The following is a 25,833-nucleotide window of genomic DNA, read 5'->3' on the forward strand; positions in this document are numbered from 1 at the left end:
TGCATGTGGTGGAGACATGATCCAGTTGAGGCAAACTGCCGTTTGACAATAATTATCTAGTAAAAAATTATACATTTTTCCGAAAGGCATTTTTACCTGCAAATGTACCATACTGAATTACCAGGTCATAATGTTCAAAAATCTTATTGTTGCAGACATATTGCTGAAAATAAACACTGCATTTAAATGTAAAGATACAATAAACTTGCAGTGAAGCACATTGTAACTCACCGACTGTATTTTCCACTTAATGGCCAGCAATGAACAAGTGTTATTATAATATTATAAAACTTGGTGTTTGCAAATCAGTGTAAAAGCTGATGCTGTGTAATCATCTTTGCTACCAACTGAAATTCCCTTTCTGCTACACAGAAGCTTATGTTCATTTGAATACATAATGTACATGCCATATTATTAACACTCAGTAATATCAACGTTCAATACATACTAACAGTGCGCAAAATAGGTGCTTTTATACTTCAACAATTTACAAGAGGTTGCCATTCCGCAATAAACACCATTCCAATTACTCAAAGCAGGTTAAAAAGGAAAGGAATGAACAAAAGCTTGAGGCACCAAAGGCTATTATACATAAAACTTTTGTTAAAAGTAAGTAGAAGAACAAACTTCAACTAAAAAGGCAGAATTCCATTGACCCTCGTGACCTTGTAGTGTTGTGACTGTAACATTGTTACAGGCAGGCACTCCTTGATTGGCAGGAGAGATGATTGTAATCTCTCCGCCGAGGCCCACTGTCTCCCCTACTCCAAGGGATCCCAAACAAGTCTGTTCAATCCGAAGTCCTTGTCAGCCTAGCTCATTTCCGATTGGCTGTGCACAGTGCATTGAGCTCTAACACTCTTCTCCAAGTTCAATAACAAGTGGCCGTTGACAGGGAAAGGGCCCTGGGACTCAAGACAAGTGCATCTGTGAAGACCTGCATCTATTGACCCATTGCAGATCTCACCACAATAAAGAAAATCAACCCAACTTTACTTCCTGGGGAACAATTCTTTTCAAGCCACCAGCCAAGGCGTGACTCCCTTTGGAACATTAAAAGAAAAAGGAACAAATAAAACCAAAAATGTTGAGCTTTCTTTTTTGAGTAGGTAAGATTGACAGCCAGATAGTGTTTTGCTGAAGCCATACAATTCGACCACATCAATGAAATATGTATATTAATACATATAAATATAGTTTAGGACAGTCATCATGCTTTTTGGGGCGTGTGGAGGGTGTTTCGTTGGGATGGAGTCTCTTAAGCTAGTAGTATGGCATTAATGGATGGTGAATGCGAGAGCTAGAGCTGTTAAGAGCCAGTTCAGATCCCTCCAACGCCTCCTTCTCCTCATCCTCTGTTGTCACAACCTCCTTACTCCCCTTGAATCCGAATTAGCCATTTCGTTCCAATCTGTGCCCGAGCACTCTGGTCATGCAAGGACTTCATTGTGTGTGTGCAAGTTCTGCCGATTGCCAAAGATCTGGACTCCAAGATGCAGATGTGAGAGTGACACAGAGCGAGGTGAGTAGAAGCAGCTAGGAGTGATGGACCTTTGCTCTTTGTACACATAGATTTCTTTATTTTATATTTTCCATTAAAAATAATTATAAATACCCCAACAACATTTTTTTTTTAATTGTTTTTTTACAAACCATGCTTTTCAGGTTAGATTGATCACTGCAAGAAAAACAACAGAGAGAACGATGTAGTGAGATGAGGTAAGAGAGAAATGGGGTGAAATAATTTTTAGGTAAGGGTTTTTAGGCCTGACATTTTTAATTTTTTACACCACTCAAATATTTATGTGAACTAGAGGTCTTCATGGGTCCAAAGAATTGGACCTGTTCCGAAATGGACCATTCCTACCCGTACCCGATGTGCATAAATAAATGTTTTAAATATAGAGACCTGTTCCGAACGGACCCGAGGACAACTAGACCCGTTCCGTATAGAACTTGTCGGATCAAGACCTGGTACAATCCGATCCGAGTGAGGGAAGCATCTGAAAAGTCATTTTTTTAAGCTAATTTATTAACTGGAGCTGATAAAGTGTAAGAGGAGGGAGAGAGAGCTGCAGCTCTAGCAGGCAGGGGAGGGGCCGTACTGTGAGTTTGTGACATGGGGAGCAGGGAGGAAGGGAAGAGAGACAGCAACCAAACCTAGCCGACTCGCGCTATAGTAGAGTAATAGCTACCATAGCTAGGTTATTTATTATCAAATAACCTAGTACATGTCTTGACAGAATCAAACCGGTGGACGTTAGCTAGCTAAGCCAATTGAGGCTGCAATGCATGCACTTTCTCATGCTACAGTTACAAATAACAACAACTCCATTCACATACAGTATTACGTAGCAGCCTACCTGTTGGCTCTTGGTCGTTGTAGCCTATCCTTCTCCTTCAACTTTTAATTCCGTAATTTTAATTCCATCTTCTATTGATTTATATCTCCTAACTTTTGCCACACATGGAGGCACTATGACTATAGCCTGTTTGACTTATAGCTTGATGACTTATAATTGGTTAACATCAACATCAACAACAAGCTAAACGCGCAACGCTCCACTCTCTTGAAAAGCAAGAGCAGCAGTATAAATTATAACATTTCTCTCTCTACTGCAGCAGTCGTGTGTATGTCTGTATGGGCCCTTCCGGACAAGTCAGTTAAAATTACACATACAGACAATCATATCAGTTCCGACCAGACCCTTGACATTATTTAGAATTCTGGATCCGGACCCGCTTGGGTCACATATTGGGTCTCAGGTATTCGGGTACAGGTGGATCCGTGAAGACCTCTAATGTGAACCGACAAAAAAAACATGCATATGGCCAAGGCTGAGTGAAGCTCAAATACAGTACACACTATGTGTGTGTACTGTGATTTTAAAAAGCTTACATTACTGAGATAATGCTTACCTTTTGCCAACAACCAGGCATTGGTAGTCCGTCTGGGCCCTAGTAAGGGGAGAAGAAAGGGAAGAAATGACTAGTTAGTGTCACAAAATGGTGACAGAAACAAACATGCTTTTTTTTTGCTCAGAACTGATATTAGTTCACAAATGTTTGTTTGATGTTGTGCCTCTAAATCTCAGATTATGTGGTACAAGGTCTGTGAAGAAGTGTACCGACATATCTCCAGCACAAGCCCCATGTACAAAAACCAGTGTTGTTATTTCAAGACTAGTTTCCCAAAATATGATAATGTCTGTGATGGAATGCAATCGGCATATAACCAAGCGATGGAAGATATTTGATAGACAGACACAGGGCATTCATCTCACTGGTCAACCCCAAAGCCAATTCCTCCTTTGGTCGTCTTTCCTTCCAGTTCTCTGCTGCCCATGACTGGAACGAATTGCAAAAATCCCTGAAGCTGGAGACACATCTCCCTCACTAGCTTTAAGCACCAGCTGTCAGAGCAGCTCACAGATCACTGCACCTGTACATAGCCCATCTGTAAACAGCCCATCTATCTACCTACCTCATCCCCATACTGGTATTTATTTATTTTGCTCCTTTGCACCCCAGTATCTCTACTCGCACATTCATCTTCTGCCGATCTACCATTCCAGTGTTTAATTGCTATATTGTAATTACTTCGCCACCACGGCCTATTTACTTCCTTAACGTACCTCATTTGCACTCCCTGTATATAGACTTTTTGTTTTCTTTTGTTCTACTGTATTATTGACTGTATGTTTAGTTTATTCCATGTGTAACTCTGTGTTGTTGTATGTGTCGAATTGCTACGCTTTATCTTGGCCAGGTCGCAGTTGCAAATGAGAACTTGTTCTCAACTAGCCTACCTGGTGAAATAAATAAAATTAAAATAAAAAAGGGAGAGAGGAAATACAGTACACTACTTCACAGACATTGACAGACATGATAATATTTAGTTTTTTGTTGTTGAGAATGGTACATTAATCAATATAATCATTTAAAAGATCTGCCAGTAAATTTAACATATCACTTATGTTTTATTGAATTACTTGTGTAATTTTGATGTTTCATGTTTAATTGGCTTGTCTTGTCTTCAACCAAAATGTAATGGGAAAATGTAATGGCATGCTCACTTTTGATAATATTTTAACACATTTCAATGAATTCTCACTCATGCTGGTTACATACAGTGACATTTATCTCATCATGCAATGATATATGGTCCTCCCTTAGGTTTATATTTAGTACATTTTATCAAATTATCCAAAGTTATGATTAATCCATGTGCCATTGTGTAGGGTCTATACTCCTAAAGATATGTGAAATTGCAAACATATGACATATTACACTCATGAAGTGTCATTTGTTCTGTGATAAGAATAATATGTGGATGCATACCACTATATAGTAACATACATCTAAACTAGCTTAATATACTCACTCAAGAAGGACCCTTAGCACAAAAGCAATCATCAGTTCCATGCATTACACAACATCCGTTAACACCATCTCAGAAATCACACAAGATAACAACACTTCTCCCCAAAACCAAACAAGAATTACACATTTGAGTTGGCATTGGAAAGGTCTGGGGCAATAACTGATTTCACATCTTCTCTCCTTGGTCATGGTGTGCCCAATTGGTACAAATACAGAAGGGGTAGAGGGGGTTAAAGGTAGGAGAGGTAAGGTCCATGTTGCCATTGCATGGAAACGCATCAATAAAGAAGAGAACTGAAGGAACTTAGATTATAGCTTGCCATGGTTAGAGTCTGTTTAGGAACTAGGGATGTTAAAGGACTTTGGAAGGGAAGTCCATTTAAGGAATTATGTTTTTTTTTTATAGGAAAGCGTCCCTGTACACTTATTGAGAAAGTAGGGGAGGGGGATTCAGTTAGAGAATATCAAGGGAGAATATCAACAGATCCACTGCTTGTGTGCTTTACATTTACGTACAGTGGCATTCAATTGCAGATTACAGTAGGTCTGTACCTGATAAATATGTAGTTAAGAAGGGCTGCTTGCAGTCAGACAGTTAGTCAGGAAGAAGTGTGTTTTGAACTAAAATGAACTAAAATAGATAATAAATGTCTGAAAAACCTAGAGGTGATTTAGCATGTGAGCTGGTTGTAATTTGGAGTGGGAGTTGGTGGGGGTATGGATGGCTGGGTGGGTGGCTCCAATCCTCATGCTAAAGCCATGCATGGGTAAGGAAAGCAAAACGGTGGCTTCTCATTGGCCATTTGTCAGTGGCAAAGGTCAGTAGCATGCACGGGAGAGGTAAAGGAAAAGAGGAATACTGTACCAATTGGCACGGGGCATCCAGCCCATCCAGACCAGGTTGCCCCGGTTCTCCCTTTTCACCCTTAAAGCCCCGGAACCCCTGTTCATAAAGATGACCTGGGAGTGTTACTGGGAGAGATGTGGACGGAGCACCCCATGCATCCCCCTGCTAAGGGGATACGATCGAGGGGAAGAAGGAGCCACCCTGTGACCTACAGACACTAATAATGTACTCAGTGGGATATCTGGTCCTTTGCCCAGGTCATAGCACTTGCCAATAGGACTTCATGAGGGACAGAAATCATTTTCTGTGATTTAAAGCTTTTTTGGGGCTTTTTCATGGCTGGTGGGTGCCAAGCTAGCCAGGGCGGCTCCTCCTTTTTGGGGGCCAACTGTCTTACATCACTCTTAGCTTGGACATACCAATGGGCAGGGTGCATCTAATCCAGGGGCACCCTGTTCTCCTTTCTCCCCCTTAGGCCCTTTTTTCCCCTTCTTTCCCTTCTCCCCCTGTGGATACAATAATTTAGTCAGGTCAATCATTTTTCCGCTCAGAGATGAAGGGTGAATATTCTCTGAGTCCAACGAGAACAACCATTTGTGTTTCTTTTTTTTCTTCATTTGATTCACAATTTGGAAATCTCAAAACATTGTTGGCTAAACTGCATATTTTACGAAATGTCATACCCTGGGTAGAGCAAGGCCAATTTAAGCATCATTTAAGGATAGATCTCCTTAAAGATTAAACTTTTCGTTGCCACTTTATTCTACGGTACTGTTTCCACTGGTATTTACCTATTTATGTGGTAACATTTGGTACTTTCTGGAACATATAATTACCTAGTTCCAATAGTGCCTAGCGGTGCTTGATTTGATAAATTCCAAAGAAACCTAATATATTATTAGATTATTATTGTGTCATTACAATTTAACCATGTCAATTGTCATTATACCTGGTAATTTCTATACCATATAATAAAGTACTACAAAAGGACGGGACAAAATATTAATTTACAGTGAGCTACAAAAGTATTGGGACAGTAAGACATATGTTATTGTTTTGGCTCTGTGTATTAAAGTAGTCAAACATATAGTATTTGGTCCCATATTCCTAGCACACAATCAAGCTTGTGACTCTACAAACGTGTTGGATGTATTTGCTGTTAGTTTTGGTTTTGTTTCAGATTATTTTGTGCCCAATAGAAATGAATGGTAAATGAGGTATTGTGTAATTTTGAAGGCACTTTTATTGTAAATGAGAATAGAATATGTTTCTAAACATTTCTTCATTCATGTGGATGCTACAATGATTATGGATAATTCTGAATGAATCATGATTAATGATGAGTTACCGACGCATACAGTGCCTTGCAAAAGTATTCATCCCCCTTGGCGTTTTTCCTATTTTGTTGCATTTACAACCGGTAATTTAAATAGATTTTAATTTGGATTTCATGTAATGGACATGAAAAATGGTCCAAATTGTAGAAGTGAAATGAAAACAATTACTTGTAAAAAAATAAAAATAAAAACTCTAAACAGAAAAGTGGTGCATGCATGAAGCTCATATAAAGCCCTTAAATAAAATATGTTGCAACCTATTACCTTCAGAAGTCACATAATTAGTTAAATAATTTCCACCTGTGTGCAATATAAGTGTCAAATGATCTGTCACATGATCTCAGTATATGTACACCTTTTCTGAAATGCCCCAGAGTCTGCAACACCACGAAACATGGGGCACCACCAAGCAAGGGGAAACATGAAGACAAAGGAGCTCTCCAAACAGGTCAGGGACAAAATTGTGGAGAAATACAGATCAGGGTTGGGTTATAAAAAAATATCCCATGGAGCACCATTAAATCCATTATAAAAAAATGGAAAGAATATGGCACCACAACAAACCTGCCAAGAGAGGGCCGCTCACCAAAACTCACGGACCAGCCAAGGAGGGCATTAATCAGAGAGGCAATAAAGAGACCAAAGATAACCCTGAAGGAGCTGCAAAGCTCCACAGCGGAGATTGGAGTATCTGTCCATAGGACCACTTTAAGCCGCACACGCCACAGAGCTGGGCTTTACGGAAGAGTGGCCAGAAAAAAGCCATTGCTTAAAGAAAATAAATAGGCAAACACGTTTGGTGTTCGCCAAAAGGTGTGTGGAAGACTCCCCAAACATATGGAAGAAGATAATCTGGTCAGATGAGACTAAAATTGAGCTTTTTGGCCATCAAGGAAAATGCTATGTCTGGTGCAAACCCAACATCTCTCATCACCCCGAGAACAAAATCCCTGTGGGGATGTTTTTCATCGGCAGGAACAGGGAAACTGGTCAGAATTAAAGGAATGATGGATGGTTCTTGAGGAAAACCTGTTTCAGTCTTCCAGAGATTTGAGACTGGGATGGAGGTTCACCTTCAACATTTAAATGTCTTGGAATGGCCTAGTCAAAGATTGCCTAGTCAACCAACAGGAACCCATCCAACTTGAAGTAGCTGGAGCAGTTTTGCCTTGAAAAATTGGCAAAAATCCCAGTGGCTAGATGTGCCAAGCTTATAGAGACATACCCCAAGAAACTTGCAGCTGTAATTGCTGCAAAAGGTTGCTCTACAAAGTATTGACTTTGGGGGGGGGTGAATAATTATGCATGCTCAAGTTCCATTTTTTTGTCTTATTTCTTGTTTGTTTCACAATAAAACATATTTTGCATCTTCAAAGTGGTAGGCATGTTGTGTAAATCAAATGATATAAACACCCCAAAAATCTATTTTAATTCCAGGTTGTAAGGCAACAAAATCAGAAAAGTGCCAAGGGGGGTGAATACTTTCGCAATGCACTGTAAATTCGAAATACTAAACTTTTGACTACATTAATACACATAGAAGGGAATTTGTCCCAATGCTTTTGGTCCCCTAAAATGAAGGGACTATGTACAAAAACTGCTGTCATTTCTAAACAGTTGATATGATATGGATGATGATATGATCCACTGATATGGATGAAAAAATACCCTTAAATTAAATCTGACACTCTGCACTTTAACCTCATAGTCACTGTATCATTTCATATACAAAGTGCTGGAGTACAGACCCAAAACAACCTAAAATGGGTCACTGTCCTAATACTTTTGTAGCTCATTGTATTTCTTCAAATGTTTCATGGAGCTCTCATTTGGACAGGTTCCTATTGCACGGTTTAAATTAGCCCTGAATAGATTAATCAACACAAAGACCACAGTTGCACAATGGTCCACAGTGGTCACAATTGTCAGCTGAGAACATTAAGACACTGCAAATTAAGGGGGATATATTAAAAGTGAAGCTATTGCTTACATAGGGAGGGAGGGAAGACATACTGTAGTCAATGTTAGATAGGAGAGGTACCAGAACTAGGGACCAGGAATTTGGAAGTCCAGAACATTCCTCAGAATAGGAGGAGGGGGAACGGCGGGAAGGAGCAGAGGAGAGGAAAGAGCTTATCTCTTGGGACGTACAGTAGAAGGCACAAGGGAAGAGAAAGAGTAGCAGGGAAAACACCTTCAGAGGCACAGAACACACCCCATTCCACCAACTAGAAATAGCAAGTACTCTATCCCTTTTCACAGTCCACTGCAAAAGTGCATAATCAGGGTTGAGGTCTGTTTAATTCCCACAGAGTCTATTCATTAAGTACATTGAAATTCAATTTGTTGATCAGAAGTATTTTCAGGAAGTATTTATGTATTGAATAAAATTGTCCTGAATTGATTTACAATGGAAAAAGCCTCAACCATGAATCATGGAGGTACCCATGTTTCCAAAAGATGTAGACTACATTAAACCGTAATATATACTGTATATGGTTTCAGAATGCATTAGGTCTGAAGAAGCTTATTGAACATGGAAAATTCAAATGAAGTCATTCATATTTGCCAGAGATTGTGTGACAGCATTAAAGTGAAAAAATATAAGTCGCATTAGGCTAGGATTGCACTGTGTAGGCCAGGGATGGGAAACTCCAGTCCTTGGGGGCCTGATTGGTGTTACAAATTTACCCCAGCCCCAGCCCCAGCTAACACACCTGACTCCAATAATTAACTATTCATGGTCTTCAGTTTAGAACATGTGTGACACGAAGCAGGACTGGAGTTGCCCCTCCTTGGCGTAGGCAAAATAAGTAATACAGTTTCATTGGGACACTAAAGCAGTAAACGGACACAGACGGTCAATGATACAGGCTATTTAAAAAGACCAGGTCTACAAGCAGGGTCAACAACAGGCAAAATAACACAACATGGGATGTTAGAAGGGTTATGCTCATGCATGGAAACTGCAGAAAACCAATAGAAAGATGATTTACTGCCTGTTGTCAATGGACGACCTCTCAATTCACTTTTAGTCTAATTTGCTATAATGTTCAGATTCTTATTACGTGAATGTAAGTGTTTACAAAAAAAGACACATTATTTTAATCTTTGGAGGCTTCAAAATGTGATTTGATTGAAATGATTTTGATAAATGAAGTGACAAATTATTCAATGGTGAATAACAATAGTTGACATTTGAGAGAATTGAGAATGGAATTTAGAGTTAAAGGGAAATGTCTGAATTTTTAAACTTCATTTTCATTATCTCCAGAATCCCCCCCAACATCAACAAATGTGAAAATAATGAATTTCTACATTTTGTAGTCAAAAAGACAGAGGAAGAGAGTTGTTTCCAATGACATCATCAACCAATTAGTAGACAATTAGTAGGCAATTAGTAGGCAATGCCTACTCATAATTGATTAAAATCACATGATGCACACCGATGATGTCATTGGAAACACTTATCTTCCCTCTTTTTTCGAACAAAACATAGAAACCTGCCATTTTCAAATACAGTATGTTGATGTTGGGGTGGTGCTGGAGATGATAAATATGAAGCTCAAAATTGAAATGTCCCATCTAATAGTGGAGGTGCATAAAGATGGACCTGTGCACTTACCACAAATGCCTCATCTCTGTATTGTACATTGCTCTCCTTTACTCTTTTTTTGTGTGGTCATTAGCTAAGTATACATGAATCAAATTTTAGCTCCAAGATGCCGGCAATTTGAGAAACCGAAAAACTATATTGTGCTTATTTATTGCACTATGTCGCGTGTTTATGCTATGTTTATTGCACTATATTGAACTATGTCGCGTGCCATAGTTTATAAACTAAGTGGACAGTGGTAAAACAATAACATCATATCTGAATTCCGACATCTTTATGCACCTTTGCCATATGACCCTCATAATGACTCATACAAATGCTCATACAATTTGTACAGCACATTAGCACTATGAAAGCATCCTGAGACCCATGAATTATGTCATCAATAACCCAATGCATTTCACTACAGCTATGTCAAATACCATACCACTCCTTTCACATTGTCATAACAACTGTCATATGTCCACTCCACTCAATTAAAGTGATATTCAATTTTCAAAAGATATTCATTGGTGAATCCACTTTGTAAAGAAAAGGCTTAGTTCCTTTCCTTCATTGTCCATTGACACCAGTAATCCTACGTAAAATTATGGGGGTGTCATTCATTCCCCAAGGTAGCATATCTAGATCTACCTTTTCTCCTCTTTCCCCCGGGTCGCCTTTCTCTCCCCTTAAGCCTGGCAACCCCTGCAAAATACAACTAGTTCAGTACTGGTGCCCTGGGGAGTGAATCTGATAAGACCTGATCTAGGAACAGTGTAGATAGAACATCCAAGGAGGGTCACTTCTCTCTCTGACAATGTTACAACCCTAGAAAGGCAAGAAGATGAACAGAGAGTAGGAGGAAGATAGAGGGACAATAAAAGAGATACAAAAAGAACACAAGGGAACGTGCGTTATGGAGGAAATGAAGGTACTCAGTGAGAAAGACAGACTAGTGCTGTCATTTTGACAGACTTATACATCCAGTATATTTGCAGAATGTACTTTGATACAGAGTGTACATTCATGATGAAATGAAATGACTCCTCTTCAAGAACACATTAAGAAATAACAGCATGCAATATAGGATACAGATATCACAGGTCTGACAGGGACAGACAAAACTGCCTCACTCACATCAAGGCCAGGTGTTCCAGCCGCTCCCTGAAAGTAAACACAGAATAACCTAAGAGCTTTTTCAGATACTGTACTACATGTTTTAAGCTAGTTACGAACTTGTATGACTGATATAAGATTGTGTTTGTTATTAGAACTCTATTGTGTGTTGGCTGGGGTTTTGTTTTTATCAGAGCACACTTACAGGAAGTCCATAAGGTCCCCTTGGCCCGAGTTCACCTGCAGCTCCTCTCTCACCCTGACAGAAGCACAAATAGGCATCACATTTTCACAACATAGGCAATCTTTCTTACATCATATAATTTATCACACACTTACTCTGTCCCCCTTTGGCCCGGCTGGACCGGAGGAACCAACAGGCCCGTCCATACCCTGTGGAGAGGTGGACACAATCGTAAGCAATACCCTCAGGTAAGACAACACTGGTCAGACTACATTCCCATATACTGTACCATAATGTTGATATGGTCCACCCCAACCTTTCCTCATGGAAAAGTATGTGTGGGGGGGAGGGGGTGACGCTGGTTCACATGAAACTCACCCTAATTCCAGGCTTGCTGTCCAAGCCGGAGGCTCCCTTTGCCGTTATGGATGTATGAGTGACATGAACAAGGCGGAATTAATACAAGATGAACACAGTGAAAAGAACACTTATTGTTTGAGGTTGTTATTGGGACAGGGGGGAAAACACTCATGTTCAGTGTAAACTTAAACGACTAAAACCAGATACCCCAAAAAATCTGTACATGCACAAATACAGTTGAAGTCGGAAGTTTACATACACTTAGGTTGGAGTCATTAAAACTAATTTTTCAACCACTCCACACATTTCTTGTTCATTTTTGGCAAGTCTAATAGGACATCTACTTTGTGCATGACACAAGTAATTTTTGCAACAAGTGTTTACAGTCAGATTATTTCACTTATAATTCACTGCATCACAATTCCAGTGGATCAGAAGTTTACATACACTAAGTTGACTGTGCCTTTAAACATCTTGGAAAATTCCAGAAAATTATGTCATGGCTTAGAAGCTTCTGATAGTGTCACGAACGTCGTCAGGGAAATGACCGGACCAAGGTGCAGCGTGGTGAGCGAACAATTCTTTTTATTTATAAATGTCGCCAACAAAACAAAGAATAACAAACACGACCGTGAAGCTTACTAGGGCTATACAGGCCACTAACAAAGTCAACTACCCACAACTAAGGTGGAAAAACAGGCTGCCTAAGTATGATTCCCAATCAGAGACAACGATAGACAGCTGTCCCTGATTGAGAACCATACCCGGCCAAAACTAGAATTCCCACCCTAGTCACACCCTGGCCTAACCAAAATAGAAAATAAAAGCTTCTCTATGGCTAGGGCGTGACAGATAGGTTAATTGACTCGAATGATAGACATCATTTGAATCAATTGGAGGTGTACCTGCGGATGTATTTCAAGGCTTACCTTCAAACTCAGTGCCTCTTTGCTTGACATCATGGGAAAATCAAAAGAAATCAGCCAAGACCTCAGAAAAAAAATCATACCGCTCCTAGAGATGAATGTACTTTAGTGTGAAAAGTGCAAATGAAGCCCAGAACAACAACAAAGGACCTTGTGAAGATGCTGGAGGAAACCGGTACAAATGTATCTATATTGTATATTGACATAACCTGAAAGGCAAGGAAGAAGCCACTGCTCCAAAACCGCCATAAAAAAGCCAGACTACGGTTTGCAACTGCACATGGGAACAAAGATCGTACCTTTTGGAGAAATGTCCTCTGGTCTGATGAAACAAAAATAGAACTGTTTGGCCATAATGACCATCATTATGTTTGGAGGAAAAAGGGGAGGCTTGCAAGCCAAAGAACACCATCCCAAGTTGTGGCAAAATGGCTTAAGGACAACAAAGTCAAGGTATTGGCGTGGCCATCACAAAGCCCTGACCTCAATCCTATAGAAAATTTGGGGGCAGAACTGAAAAAACGTGTGCGAGCAAGGAGGCCTACAAACCTGACTCAGTTACACCAACTCTGTCAGGAGGAACGGGCCAAAATTCACCCAAAATTCACCCAAAATTCATTCGCTTTCTAGCCATCGCCGCTCCATTTTTCATATATCCATTTGTCTTGTCTTGTTTCCATACACACCTGGTTTTCATTTCCCCAATTAAGCTACTTGTATTTAACCCTCTGTTTCATGTTGCTGTGGTGTCTTTTTACGCGCTTTACTTTTGTAATGCTCTGTGTTTTTGAGTGCATTTTTTTAATGTTCTGCTCTCGTTTTGGAACTTTAATATAGTGAGCCTGTTTACATCATGCTACTCTCCTGCACCTGACTTCGCCTCTTTTACACACGCTGACAGAAATAAGTAATTCTCTCTACTATTATTTTGACATTTCACATTCTTAATATAAAGTAGTGATCTTAACTGGCCTAAGACAGTGAATTTTTTACCAGGATCAAATGTCAGGCATTGTGAAAAACTTAGTTTAAATGTATTTGGCTAAGGTGTATGTTAACTTCTGACTTCAACTGTATAATGGAGCTATATATATTTTTTTAAACAAGATCATCTTTGAGAACTAAATTAAAACTTGACAGTCAGTGAGAATAAAAATTTTAAAAAATGCATGATTTTGATTTTATTATGACATTTGAGTCAATCAAATAGCATAAGAACACGGCATAAGCAATGGCAAAATGTGTAGAATTGCCGTAAATGAGGTTTGAAACTGAATTTGTTTCTCAGCCCCATGACACAATGTGTAGAATTGCAGGAAATTTGCTTTAAAACAGAAAAATGTTGTCTCTGCTGCCAAGAGGAGAGCCTGTAAAAAGTTTGGTCTGAGACCGCACGCCCCCCACCCTACGCTAACTTTGCCACCACTGGTGAAAGAAATCCTCGGGGAAACACAGGTTGAAATGCTGTTGGCACAAGCAGGCGAATGAGAGAGAAAGACAAACGCAGGAGAAGACAGATACAGACACAAAAAAATATATACTGTGCAGGAATGCACACAAAGAGCAGGAAATAGACCAGGGGCTGAAAGCAGAGGAGAGGGTTTTGGGGTGGAAAATGGAGGACATGGTTGTGGTGGTGAGATGATTTCTCAGGATGGAGGACTGAGTGTTGTACTTACGGGGAGGCCCAGGGGTCCTCTGTCTCCCTTGTGCCCTGACTCCCCGCGTACTCCCTTCAGACCATGATTCCCAGCCTCCCCCTAAATACAAGAGGAGTGGCAGAGGTTGACTTAGGAGCAGGGGATGAGCAATACGTGGATGGACAGAATTCAGTAGACACATGCTGCTGCACGCTCCATTTCCCTAGATCTTGGTCCTGGATAACTATAAGGTGTGCAGGCTTTTGTCCCAGCTCAGTATCGACACCCCTAATTCAACTAATCAACTGCTCATAAAAACTTTGATTAGCTGAAGCAGCACATTTGTGCTGGGCTAGAGAGCTACCTACCGCCCCAGAGTCAAATTCATTAATAGCTCTATTAATGCACCAAATATAATTTTCTCCAGCCAAATTGTCCTGGCAGAATTACATAAAACATTTGGTAGTAGAGAGCATTGGGATTGGGCCAAACTATTCTATGACAGCCCAGATTTCTGTGCAGGAGATTGGAATTTGCAGTACCTAACAAGGAAAGGTATAATAAGGTATTACATGTATCTAATGGTTACATTATTAACATTTGAATGTGTTTTGCATGCATTTTATAACAGCAAAAGCAAGCTGTCTTATCTGCAAAATTGCAAAAGCAATTTTCTTATCTGGATTTACCTTTGGTCCAGGGAAGCCATGGGGTCCCTGAAAAACAGAATCAAGAAAATGCATGTGTTTTGACTAGTTGTATCAATTAATTTGACCTGATGACATTTTGACATGGAATTAATGTAATTTCCTACTAAATATCAGTTTCAGGAATATGGATTAGGAGCAAGCTATGAGCGTTCACTTCAGAAGACGCTACGGTTGTGAAACTCAATACATTATCTTATTAGTGGATCCATGATAAACTTTTACTGTAACTCTGTTGTTTGATCTAAGTAGGTTTATGTGGGCATTGTTGTGGAATAACACTGGGAAGATAACTAGCCCTATATTGCTGAGTGAACATGCAGATAATGGGAAAAGCGGATTTCCATAAGTAAAAGTGGATTGCTGACTCATAGTATTTCAGGTGCAAGAATCCCTTAACACTCCAGATAGGACAAGTCCTGACCATAAATAAAATCATGAAATGTGACTACTTGGCTTTGGATAGTAGTTATCGGGCCAGTTACTCAGACACATATTAAGCCTAGTCCCTGACTAATAAGCATTCTCATTGGATATTTTTAGCCCAGGACTAGGCTTAATCTGTGTCTGGGAAGATACCTCAAATAGGACAAGTTTGTTTGACAATCAGAACACATACATTTTTGTCACACTGCTTATGATATATAAAACCACAAAATCATACAATTTTATTACTTGACTTTTGTCTATGCCCAAGGATGATAGGTACTGCAGTGTGCAACATATTTCTCAGCATAATTTGAGACACTCAAATTTTGGCCACAAATTGATTTACATCCCTGTTAGTGAGCATTTTCATTTGCCAAGATAATCTATCCACCTGACAGATGTGGCATATCAAGAAGCTGATGAAACAGCATGATCATTACACAGGTGCACCTTGTGCTGTCAACATTAAAACAGCACTCAAAAATGTGCAGTTTTGCCACACAACACAATGCCCAGGACTTCCACATCCGGCTTCTTCAACAACCTGTCAGAAACCGTCTCATATGCGTGCTCATCGTCCTCACCAGGGTTTGACCTGACTGCAGTTTGGCGTCGTAACTGACTTCAGTGGGCAAATGCTCACCTTCGATGACCACTGGCACACTGGATTAGTGTGCTCTTCACTGATTCATTCTGGTTTCAACTACAGTGCCTTTGGAAAGTATTCAGACCCCTTGACTTTTTCCCACATTTTGATAGGTTACAGCCTGTTTTTTTCTCTCATCAGTCTACACACAATGCCCCATAATGATGAAGCAAAACTATTTTTTATACATTTTTGCTAATATATATATATATATATTTTATTTGACAAAAACTGAAATATCACATTTACAAACAGTTGAAGCCAGAAGTTTACATACACTTAGGTTGTAGTTATTAAAAACTCATTTTTCAATCATTCCACAAATGTCTTGTCAACAAACTATAGTTTTGGCAAGTCGGTTAGGACATCTACTTTATGCATGAGACAAGTAATTTTTCCAACAATTGTTTACAGACAGATTATTTCACTTATAATTCACTGTATCACAATTAAAGTGGGTGAGAAGCTTACATATACTAAGTTGACTGTGCCTTTAAACAGCTTGGAAAATTCCAGAAAATGATGTCATGGCTTTAGAAACTTCTGATAGGCTAATTGACATAATTTGAGTCCATTGGAGGTGGACCTGTGGATGTGTTTCAAGGCCTACCTTCAAAGTCAGTGCCTCTTTGCTTGACATCATGGGAAAATCAAAAGAAATCAGCCAAGACCTCAGAAAAAAAATGAAGTCTGGTTCATCCTTGGGAGCAATTTCCAAACGCCTGAAGGTATCACGTCCATCTGTACAAACAATAGTACGCAAGTATAAACACCATGGGACCACGCAGGCGCCATACCGCTCAGGAAGGAGACGCGTTCTGTCTCCTAGAGATAACGTACTTTGATGCAAAACATGGAAATCAATCCCAGGACAACAGCAAAGGACCTTGTGAAGATGCTGGAGGAAACAGGTACAAAAGTATATTTTTCCACAGTAAAACCAGTCCTATATCGACATAACCTGAAAGGCCGCTCAGCAAGGAAGAAGCCACTGCACCAAAACCACCATAAAAAAGACAGACTACGGTTTGCAACTACACATGGGGACAAAGATTGTAACTTTTAGAGAAATGTCCTCTGGTCTGATGAAACAAAAATAGAACTGTTTGGCCATAATGACCATCATTATATTTGGAGGAAAAAGGGGGAGGCTTGCAATCCAAAGAACACTATCCCAACCGTGAAGCACGGGGGTGGCAGCATCATGTTGTGGGGGTGCTTTGCTGCAGGAGAGACTGGTGCACTTCACAAAATAGATGGCATCATGAGGGAGTAAAATGATTTGGATATATTGAAGCAACATCTCAAGACATCAGTCAGGAAGTTAAAGCTTGGTCGCAAATGGGTCTTCCAAATGGACCATGATCCCAAGCATACTTCCACAGTTGTGGCAAAATGGCTTAAGGACAACAACATCAAGGTATTAGAGTGGCCATCACAAAGCCCTGACCTGGGCAGAACTGAAAAAGCATGTGCGAGCAAGGAGGCCTACAAACCTAACTCAGTTACACCAACTCTGTCTGGAGGAATGGGCCAAAATTCACCCAACTTGTTGTGGGAAGCTTGTGGAATGCTACCTGAAACATTTGACCCAAGTTAAACAATTTAAAGGCAATGCTACCAAATACTAATTGAGTGTATGTAAACTTCTGACCCACTGGGAATGTGACGAAATAAATAAAAGCTAAAATAAATAATTCTCTCTACTACTTTTCTGACATTTCACATTCTTAAAGTAAAGTGGTGATCCTAACTGACCTAAGACAGGGAATTCTTACTATGATTAAACGTCCAGAATTGTGAAAAACTGAGTTTAAATGTATTTAGCTAAGTTGTATGTAAACTTCTGACTTCGACTGTAAGTACTCAAACCCTTTCCGCAGTACTTTGTTGAAGCACCTTTGGCAGCGATTACAGCCTTGAGTCTTCTTGGGTATGACGCCACAAGCTTAGCACACGTGTATTTGAGTAGTTTCTCCTATTCTTCTCTGCAGATCCTCTCAAGCTCTGTCAGGTTGGATGGTGAGCGGTGATTTTCAGTTCTCCAGATATGTTTGATCGGGTTCATGTCCGGGCTCTGGCTGGGCCACACAAGGACACAGCATGATGCTGCCATCACCATGCTTCACCGTAGGGTTGGTGCCAGGTTTCCTTCAGACTTGATATTTGCCAATCAGGCCAAAGAGTTCAATCTTGGTTTCATCAGACCAGAGAATCTTGTTTCTCATGGTCTGAGAGTCTTTAGGTACCTTTTGGCAAACTCCAAGCGGGCTGTCATGTGCCTTTTACTGAAGAGTGGCTTCCATCTGGCCACTCTACCATAAAGGTCTAATTGGTGGAGTGCTGCAGAGATGGTTGTCCTTCTGGAAGGTTCTCCCATCTCCACAGAGGAACTCTAGAGCTCTGTCAGAGTGACCATCGGGTCCTTCCTGACCAAGGCCCTTGTCCCCCGATTGCTCAGTTTGGCCGGGTGGCCAGAGTCTTGGTGGTTCCAAACTTCTTCCATTTAAGAATGGGACCTTATGTAGACAGGTGTGTGCCTTTCCAAATCATGTCCAATCAATTGAATTTACCATAGGTGGACACCAATCAATTTGTAGAAAAATCTCAAGGATGATCAATGGAAACATGATGCACCTGAGTTCAATTTCGAGTCTCATAGCAAAGGGTCTGAATAGTTATGTAAATAAGGTATCTGTTTTTTGTTTTTAATACATTTGCAAATAATTCTAAAAACCTGTTTTGTTTTGTCATTATGGGGTATATGGTGACAACGAACACAATTGCATTTTTTCAATGGCAATTTGAATGCACAGAGATACCGTGCCGAGATCCTGAGACCCATTATCGTGCCATTCATCTGGCGCCATTGCCTCATATTTCAGCATGATAATGCACGGCCCCATGTTGCAAGGATCTGTACACAATTCCTGGAAGATGAACATTTCCCAGTTCTTCCGTGGCCTGCATACTAACCAGACATGTCTCCCATTGAGCATGTTTGGATGCTCAGGATCAACGTATACAACAGCTTGTTCCAGTTCCCGCCAATATACCACAACTTCGCACAACCATTGAAGAGGAGTGGGACAAGATTCCACAAGCTACAATCAACAACCTGATCAATTATATGCAAAGGAGATGTGTCGTGCTGCATGAGGCAAATGGTGGCACACATTTGCACACATTTCTGATCCACGCCCCTACTTTTTTTTTTTAAAGATATCTCTGACCAACAGATGCCTATTTGTATACCCAGTCATATGACTCAGTAAAATCTTTGAAATTGTTGCATGTTGCGTTTATATTTTTGTTAAGTGTATTTTGAGTGGGTGCCTCTGAGTAATGAGTGGCAGTGTGTCAGCTGTTATGAGTGGGCAGGTAATCTACAGGAATCAACCAGACATTGGGAAGGCATGATACATCACATGATACTGTCACGACTTCCGCCGAAGTTGGTCCCTCTTCTTGTTCGGGCGGCGTTCGGCGGTCGACTTCACCGGTCTTCTAGCCATCGATGATCCACCTTTCATTTTCCATTGGTTTTGTCTTTGTTTTCTACACACCTGGTTTTCATCCTCCAATTAAATGTTAATGTATTTAACCCTCTGTTTCCCCCATGTTTTTGTACGTGATTGTTTCTATGTTCATTTCAGTACATGATGGCTGGTTTCTAGACGGGTGCTGTTGTCACCCGTGCGTAATATTTACCATTTTGTTATTGGTCAAGTGTATTTGTTACCTTGTGCCTTTATTTTTGAGTAAAGTACGTTGCTACTCATTTTGCTCTCCTGCGCCTGACTTCATGCACCAGCTACACTCACCTTCTGACATGTACAGCTTTAAGAAAAAGGTGGTACCATATTGTCTCTTTGAACTATGACACATATTGCATGAAGAATAACATCAACATGAACAATAACTTCAGGGTCTTGTTATTTCATCTACATGACACATTATAACAGCTTAGACTGAAATGCCATGACACTGAATCCAAAATTCACTGGCAATCTAAAATCTGACTGGCTGTCTGGGTGCATTTACATTTCCTTGTATGGCAATATGCCTCTTGGCCACTGCATAGATGAGCCAGAGATGCATTTTAGTTGTTTACCACTCAGAAAAAAAGGTGCTCTCTAGAACCTTAAAAGATTCTTTTGTCCCATTTTGAAGAACCCTTTTTGATTCCCTGTAAGAACCCTTTTGGGTTCCATGTAAAACCCTTTCCACAGAGGGCTCTACATGGAACCCAAAAGGGATCTACCTTGAACCAAAATGGGTCCCCCTACGGGGACCGAAGAACCCTTTTCGAACCCTTTTTTCCCTAAGAGTGTAGTGGATGTTCTAGGCTAGGGGTTGCAGCTCTGGTTCTCGAGGGTGTCACACTTTTACTCCAACCAAACATTAACACACCTGATTCAAATAATCAACTAATAGTCTTCACTTTAGACCACAATTACAATTTGTTTAATAAGATGTGTGTGTGACACAAATACGGCCCTTGAGGACTGGAACTGCCCAACCTTGATTTAGGGGGACAACTCACCATGGGGCCTGGGGGGCCATGGGGCCCAGGTGCTCCAGGTTGGCCAATAATCTGCATGTGAGAGGGAGACAATCCAATCAGGTTGAACCAATATTACTCAAATGGTTACATAATCTCAATTATATAGATTTTGTCATCATATAGCACAGTAAGATCATACACTGACCGTTTCAGGCCTATGAAGTGAGAAAACCTAAGCGTGAAGGAACCTCCCTGATGCATTATTGGTATCTTGAATAAATGCATTGCCATATGTAGATGTAATACATTTGTATGTCCGTTTTGAGTTAACTTACTGAGGGCCCTTCGGGACCAGGCATTCCAGAATCACCCTTATCTCCTTTCAATCCATTGACACCCTAAGAAACAGAACATTCATTATGACATTCTAAAGAATGCTGCTCAAAGTGTTCAAGACTTAATAAATCAACAGTCAGCATATCTTATCTGTAAATGCTGTCCTACAGAAGAAAGTTATAGTGGTTATTGTCAACGCTGAAGCTATTTACTATCACTTATTGGTGTCAGGAATAATTTCATATGTGTTAAGATTAGTCGATACACTCTTACTGGTAAACCAGGTAAACCAACAGTTCCTTTATCTCCAGATGTGCCAGGGATTCCCATGTCTCCTTTGGAACCTTTGAAACCCTGGGCAGAGGTAGAGTATTCAGAATGACAATCAGAATGGGAAAATGTATTGCAGGGGTGTCAAACTAAATTCCTGGAGTACTGTATGTCTTCCTCCCTCATATTTGATTAATGATTAGTTAGGAACTCCAATGTAAAATGTAAATCTTCAAGAATGGCTTTTGATGGCCTATATCTTTACTAGGCATGACTGGGTACTGAGACATCTGGGTCTACATACCCTTTCACCGTCCAGTCCAGGGAGGCCAGGCATGCCTTGATCTCCCTGAAACAGAGAATGGATTTTGGCAATGGATTTCGCTGCTTGCTGCACACACACATACGAACGCTCACAGAGAGTAATGGATTACCTTGATTCCCGCTGGTCCTGATAGTCCAGGAGGCCCAGGGGGACCCTAGATTCACAAGATAAATATTCTATTGTTATTACCATCATATACGGGGCGACAGGTAGCCTAGTGGTTAGAGCGTTGGGCCAGTAACCAGAACAAGGCAGTTAACACACTGTTCCTCGGTAGGCCGTCATTGTAAATACGAATTTGTTCTTAACTGACTTGCCTAGTTAAATAAAGGTTAAATACAAATAAAATACACATGTAGTACATGAATATAGGCCAGGGTTGGTGTCAATTCCACTCCAATTCAGTCAATGCTGCAAATAAATAGAAAATAATGGACAATTTGTAAACTCATCACTCAAATTGACTGAAATAGAGTAGATAGACACAAACATATCCTTACACATGTTACGAATCACTTGAACATTAACATGACAATGATGATGGAAAGAGATCATAACAATTCCCTCACCAAGGTCACAAGGATAGTGTGGGTCAACTGCAACTAACATAATCAGGAGATCATCTTATTTCTTATGTTTAAAACAATCTCCATATCCTCTGAAAGTAAGTGCCTATTTACAGTATAGCAAAGTTAATTTGATAGGTGTACTTTAATATAAATAGAAGATACCAAGGAACCTGAGATCACCATAAACCAGAAAATGTGAATATGTTCAACACCATTATTACAATATTAAATATTAATCTGTTAATACACATGAACTTTCTAGGTTACACATATTGCCATGAAAGGTGATACATGGTAGCCTGAGTGCCAGTCTGTTTGTGCTATCATGCTAACTCCTTGTCATTACCTGTCATAATACCAAACAGTTTGGCTTGACAATGACAGCAATGGAGTTCCAAAAAGTACAAACAGATCTGGGACCAGACTAGCAACATGGTGGTGTACACACATGCACTTCTTCAGAGTTGGGATAGTTTGTGGGGGTTAATGTCTAGTGTCTTTTAATGATTTACGACATTGTGATGGACTTCAATACATTTCTTTCACACTTGAGTGACCACTCCCTACATGAAAATACTTACGCCATCTCACAGAAAGCACAAACACGTCATTTAGGAATTATCGTTGTCTTAGTGTTAAGCAACAATGTGTGGGAGTTACATGTTAGCTGGGAAAAGAGGATAATGAGCAGGGAAGGGCAGGGTGGGGTTGGGTTCATGACGGGTCAATGGTACATCACTTAAACAGAATAGAGGTGAATTACCGTCACTGTAATAGTGGTAATCTTCTGTAGTCGGCCAGGGAGGAGGCAAAAGATAAGATAACTGGTTATGCACGAAATAAACCTGTCAGCATGCTATAGTTCTCCCTCTTCACTAACCTAGCATACAAACTGTGCCAGATGGAATTTGAACTGTCTGGAGTATTTGAAAGCATTGTACAGTACTCAGATGTAGGTTCACAAGCAATTTTATTAGTCAGATAGTAGGATAAGAATGAGATCCTCTGTTGTAAAGGTGTCATAATGCTTTAAAAGGGGACTGTAAGATTGCCTGACATCCACTGAAGCACAAAATTATACATTTTCAAGAACATTAAAGAATATGGAATTTTAATGCTGTAAATTTGACATGATTGTGGTGGGGGCCACATAAAAATATTTGACCATTAACCCAAATCAAAATAGTACTTCATCTAGTTCATCTAACAACTCATCTATCTCAAAAAGGAATGCAGCTCAAAACTGACATACTGTACAGCAAGCAACACAATTGGCCAGACATTAATGTTTAACTTAAAGGAAAAATCCACCCAAAGCCACAAATTCCTATAATTTACTGTAACCACGTTTCCATCCACAGTTTTTATGCGAGTAAAGTCATAACGTATAATAAAAAAATCACGACAGCTGTGATGGAAACAGGTCGTTACGCTAGAATTGTATAAATGCCGACATATAATGTGTTCGTTCGACATGGTAGGATCTCTTTCTGTCAATAAAATGTATTATGCGAGAAATGGTGGTGAAATGCCTTTATGCACAAATATTGATATAATAACCATCATATTGAAGTAAACTTGGAGTCACGCGATTATATGGTGTGTGGTCCTCACATTATGACTCAGGAAACCATGCAGTTTATTACGCTACAGATGAAACTAGTTAAGGTGATCTTGATGTTCCTTTCCAATGAAGATGGAGGGTCTTATTCTGGTGACATGATGATCGATGCTTGACTGCTTATCCATAATCATCTCATCATGTACAGTGCCTTCAGAAAGTATTCAGACCCCTTGACTTTTTCCACATTTTGTTACATTACAGCCATATTGTCACGTTCGTCATAGTGAGGAGACCAAGGTGTGATATGGCGTGATATGAATACATCTTCTTTAACTAACGAAGAACACTAAACAAACTAACAAAATAACAAAACGAACATGAAGCTAATACAACGACTACTGACATGCAACTACACATAGACAATAACCCACAAAACCAAAACCTGTCGTCTCATCCCGTTGCCCGGTCTCCCTACGGCCCTGCAGACTGCGGAAGCCTTGTTTACCCATGTCTTCCGGCACTATCGGGTGCCTGAGGACATCGTTTCTGATCGGGGCCCCCAATTCACGTCCAGAGTTTGGAGGGCGTTTATGGAGAGACTGGGGGTCTCGGTCAGCTTAACTTCGGGTTTTCACCCCGAGAGTAATGGGCAGGTGGAGCGCGTAAACCAGGATGTGGGCAGGTTTCTGCGGTCATATTGCCGGACCGGCCTGGTGAGTGGGCGAGGTATGTTCCTTGGAGTGAGCTCGCTCAGAACTCCCTCCGCCACTCCTCAGTGAACATGTCCCCTTTTGAGTGTGTGTTAGGTTACTAGCCGGTCCTGGCCCCATGTCATCAGAGCCAGACCGAGGCTCCTGTGGTAGAGGAATGGGTACAGCGCTCCAAGGACACCTGGAAAGCCGTCCAGGAAACGCTAAGTTTAGCGGGAGAACGGCAGAAGAGGAGCACTGACCAGCACCGCAGTGAGGCCCCGTGTTTGCACCGGGGGACAGGGTCTGGCTCTCGACCCTAAACCTGCCCCTTCGCCTGCCCTGTCGGAAGCTGGGGCCGCAGTGTGTGGGGCCGTTCATAGTCCCGAGGAGAATAAACAAGGTGTGTTACAGGTTACAACTTCCTAGATATTACCGTATTAACCCCTCGTTTCATGTGTTCTCTCCTCAGGTGAGGTGCCTGAGGTGAGGTGCCTGAGGTCCCTCCGCCCCCTCTGGACATCGAGGGGTCCCCGGCGTACACAGTACGTGGCATTCTGGACTCGAGACGCCGGGTGAGGGGCCTACAGTACCTCGTGGACTGGGAGGGGTACGGTCCGGAGGAGAGATGCTGGGTTCCGGTGGGGGACATTTTGGACCCTTCTCTCCTGAGAGATTTCCACCGCCTTCACCCGGATCGACCGGTGCCTCGTCCTCCGGGTCGTCCTCGAGGCCGGTGGCGGCGCGCTGCGGGAGCCGTGCGTCAGGGGGGGGTACTGTCACGACTTCCGCCGAAGTTGGCTCCCCTGCCTGTTCGGGCGGTGCTCGGCGGTTGTCGTCGCCGTCCTACTAACCGCTACTGATCCCTTTTTCGTTTGTCTGTTGGTTTTGTCTTATTAGTTTCACCTGTGTTTACTTTGGTTTAATTAGCTTCCCTATATGTAGTAGTTTGACCCGCCTTTGTTTTGTGCAGGATTGTCTTAATGTTAAGTGTGAGCATGTTAGGTAGTGGTGTATTTTCTTTTCTTTACTTGACACGCTGTGGTTTTTGGGTTGTCTTGTATAGTGTCCTGCGCCCTGTATTTTGTTGGGCTTATTATTTTAGTGTGCAAGAGTAAAGCACTTCAACTCAGTTACTCTCTCTCTCTGCGTCTGATTCCTGCACCCACCTAGTCCCGCGTGACAGCCATCTATCATAGTGCCCTTTGTTTTGTTACAGGTGACAGTTTTGATACTCATCACTGCATGCTGTATCCAAAGGTTGGCTGGACTTCTCTAAAAACCTGTAGACCTCTACGTTACTCCCTTTATGTTTACAAGGCCCTACTTCATAAAATTCCTTCTTATCTAACTTTGTTGTTGAAGTATACAGTTCACAAGATTGTTTAACTCTTGAGGTT

General features: G+C 40.9%; 1 protein-coding gene across 9 annotated transcripts in view; it reads right to left on the reverse strand.

Annotated features, from left to right (window-relative positions):
* Nucleotides 1–216: 216 nt before the first annotated feature.
* The window catches only part of LOC112260125 (collagen alpha-1(XXV) chain), a 337,796-nt gene continuing 312,179 nt past the window's right edge, over nucleotides 217–25,833 (reverse strand). For 4 of the 9 annotated variants that reach the window (XM_042328516.1, XM_042328517.1, XM_042328512.1 and 1 more), the window contains 16 exons: nucleotides 22,944–22,967; nucleotides 21,721–21,765; nucleotides 21,591–21,635; nucleotides 21,290–21,370; nucleotides 21,016–21,078; nucleotides 20,720–20,770; nucleotides 15,081–15,107; nucleotides 14,431–14,511; nucleotides 11,844–11,879; nucleotides 11,621–11,674; nucleotides 11,487–11,540; nucleotides 11,303–11,329; nucleotides 10,817–10,870; nucleotides 5,249–5,326; nucleotides 2,920–2,958; nucleotides 217–1,043 (listed from right to left, as the gene is read on the reverse strand). In XM_042328516.1, coding sequence (XP_042184450.1) covers nucleotides 1,017–1,043; nucleotides 2,920–2,958; nucleotides 5,249–5,326; nucleotides 10,817–10,870; nucleotides 11,303–11,329; nucleotides 11,487–11,540; nucleotides 11,621–11,674; nucleotides 11,844–11,879; nucleotides 14,431–14,511; nucleotides 15,081–15,107; nucleotides 20,720–20,770; nucleotides 21,016–21,078; nucleotides 21,290–21,370; nucleotides 21,591–21,635; nucleotides 21,721–21,765; nucleotides 22,944–22,967 — 786 coding nt within the window. In that variant the 3' untranslated portion in view covers nucleotides 217–1,016. Of the gene's footprint in view, nucleotides 1,044–1,563; nucleotides 1,679–2,919; nucleotides 2,959–5,248; nucleotides 5,327–5,649; nucleotides 5,737–10,816; nucleotides 10,871–11,302; nucleotides 11,330–11,486; nucleotides 11,541–11,620; nucleotides 11,675–11,843; nucleotides 11,880–14,430; nucleotides 14,512–15,080; nucleotides 15,108–20,719; nucleotides 20,771–21,015; nucleotides 21,079–21,289; nucleotides 21,371–21,590; nucleotides 21,636–21,720; nucleotides 21,766–22,943; nucleotides 22,968–25,833 lie in introns of those variants that run through there. The other 5 variants (XM_042328514.1, XM_024434986.2, XM_024434985.2 and 2 more) reach the window with 5 other exon arrangements.

The sequence above is a fragment of the Oncorhynchus tshawytscha genome, linkage group LG10, assembly GCF_018296145.1.
Source record: "Oncorhynchus tshawytscha isolate Ot180627B linkage group LG10, Otsh_v2.0, whole genome shotgun sequence".
Lineage (NCBI taxonomy): Eukaryota > Metazoa > Chordata > Actinopteri > Salmoniformes > Salmonidae > Oncorhynchus > Oncorhynchus tshawytscha.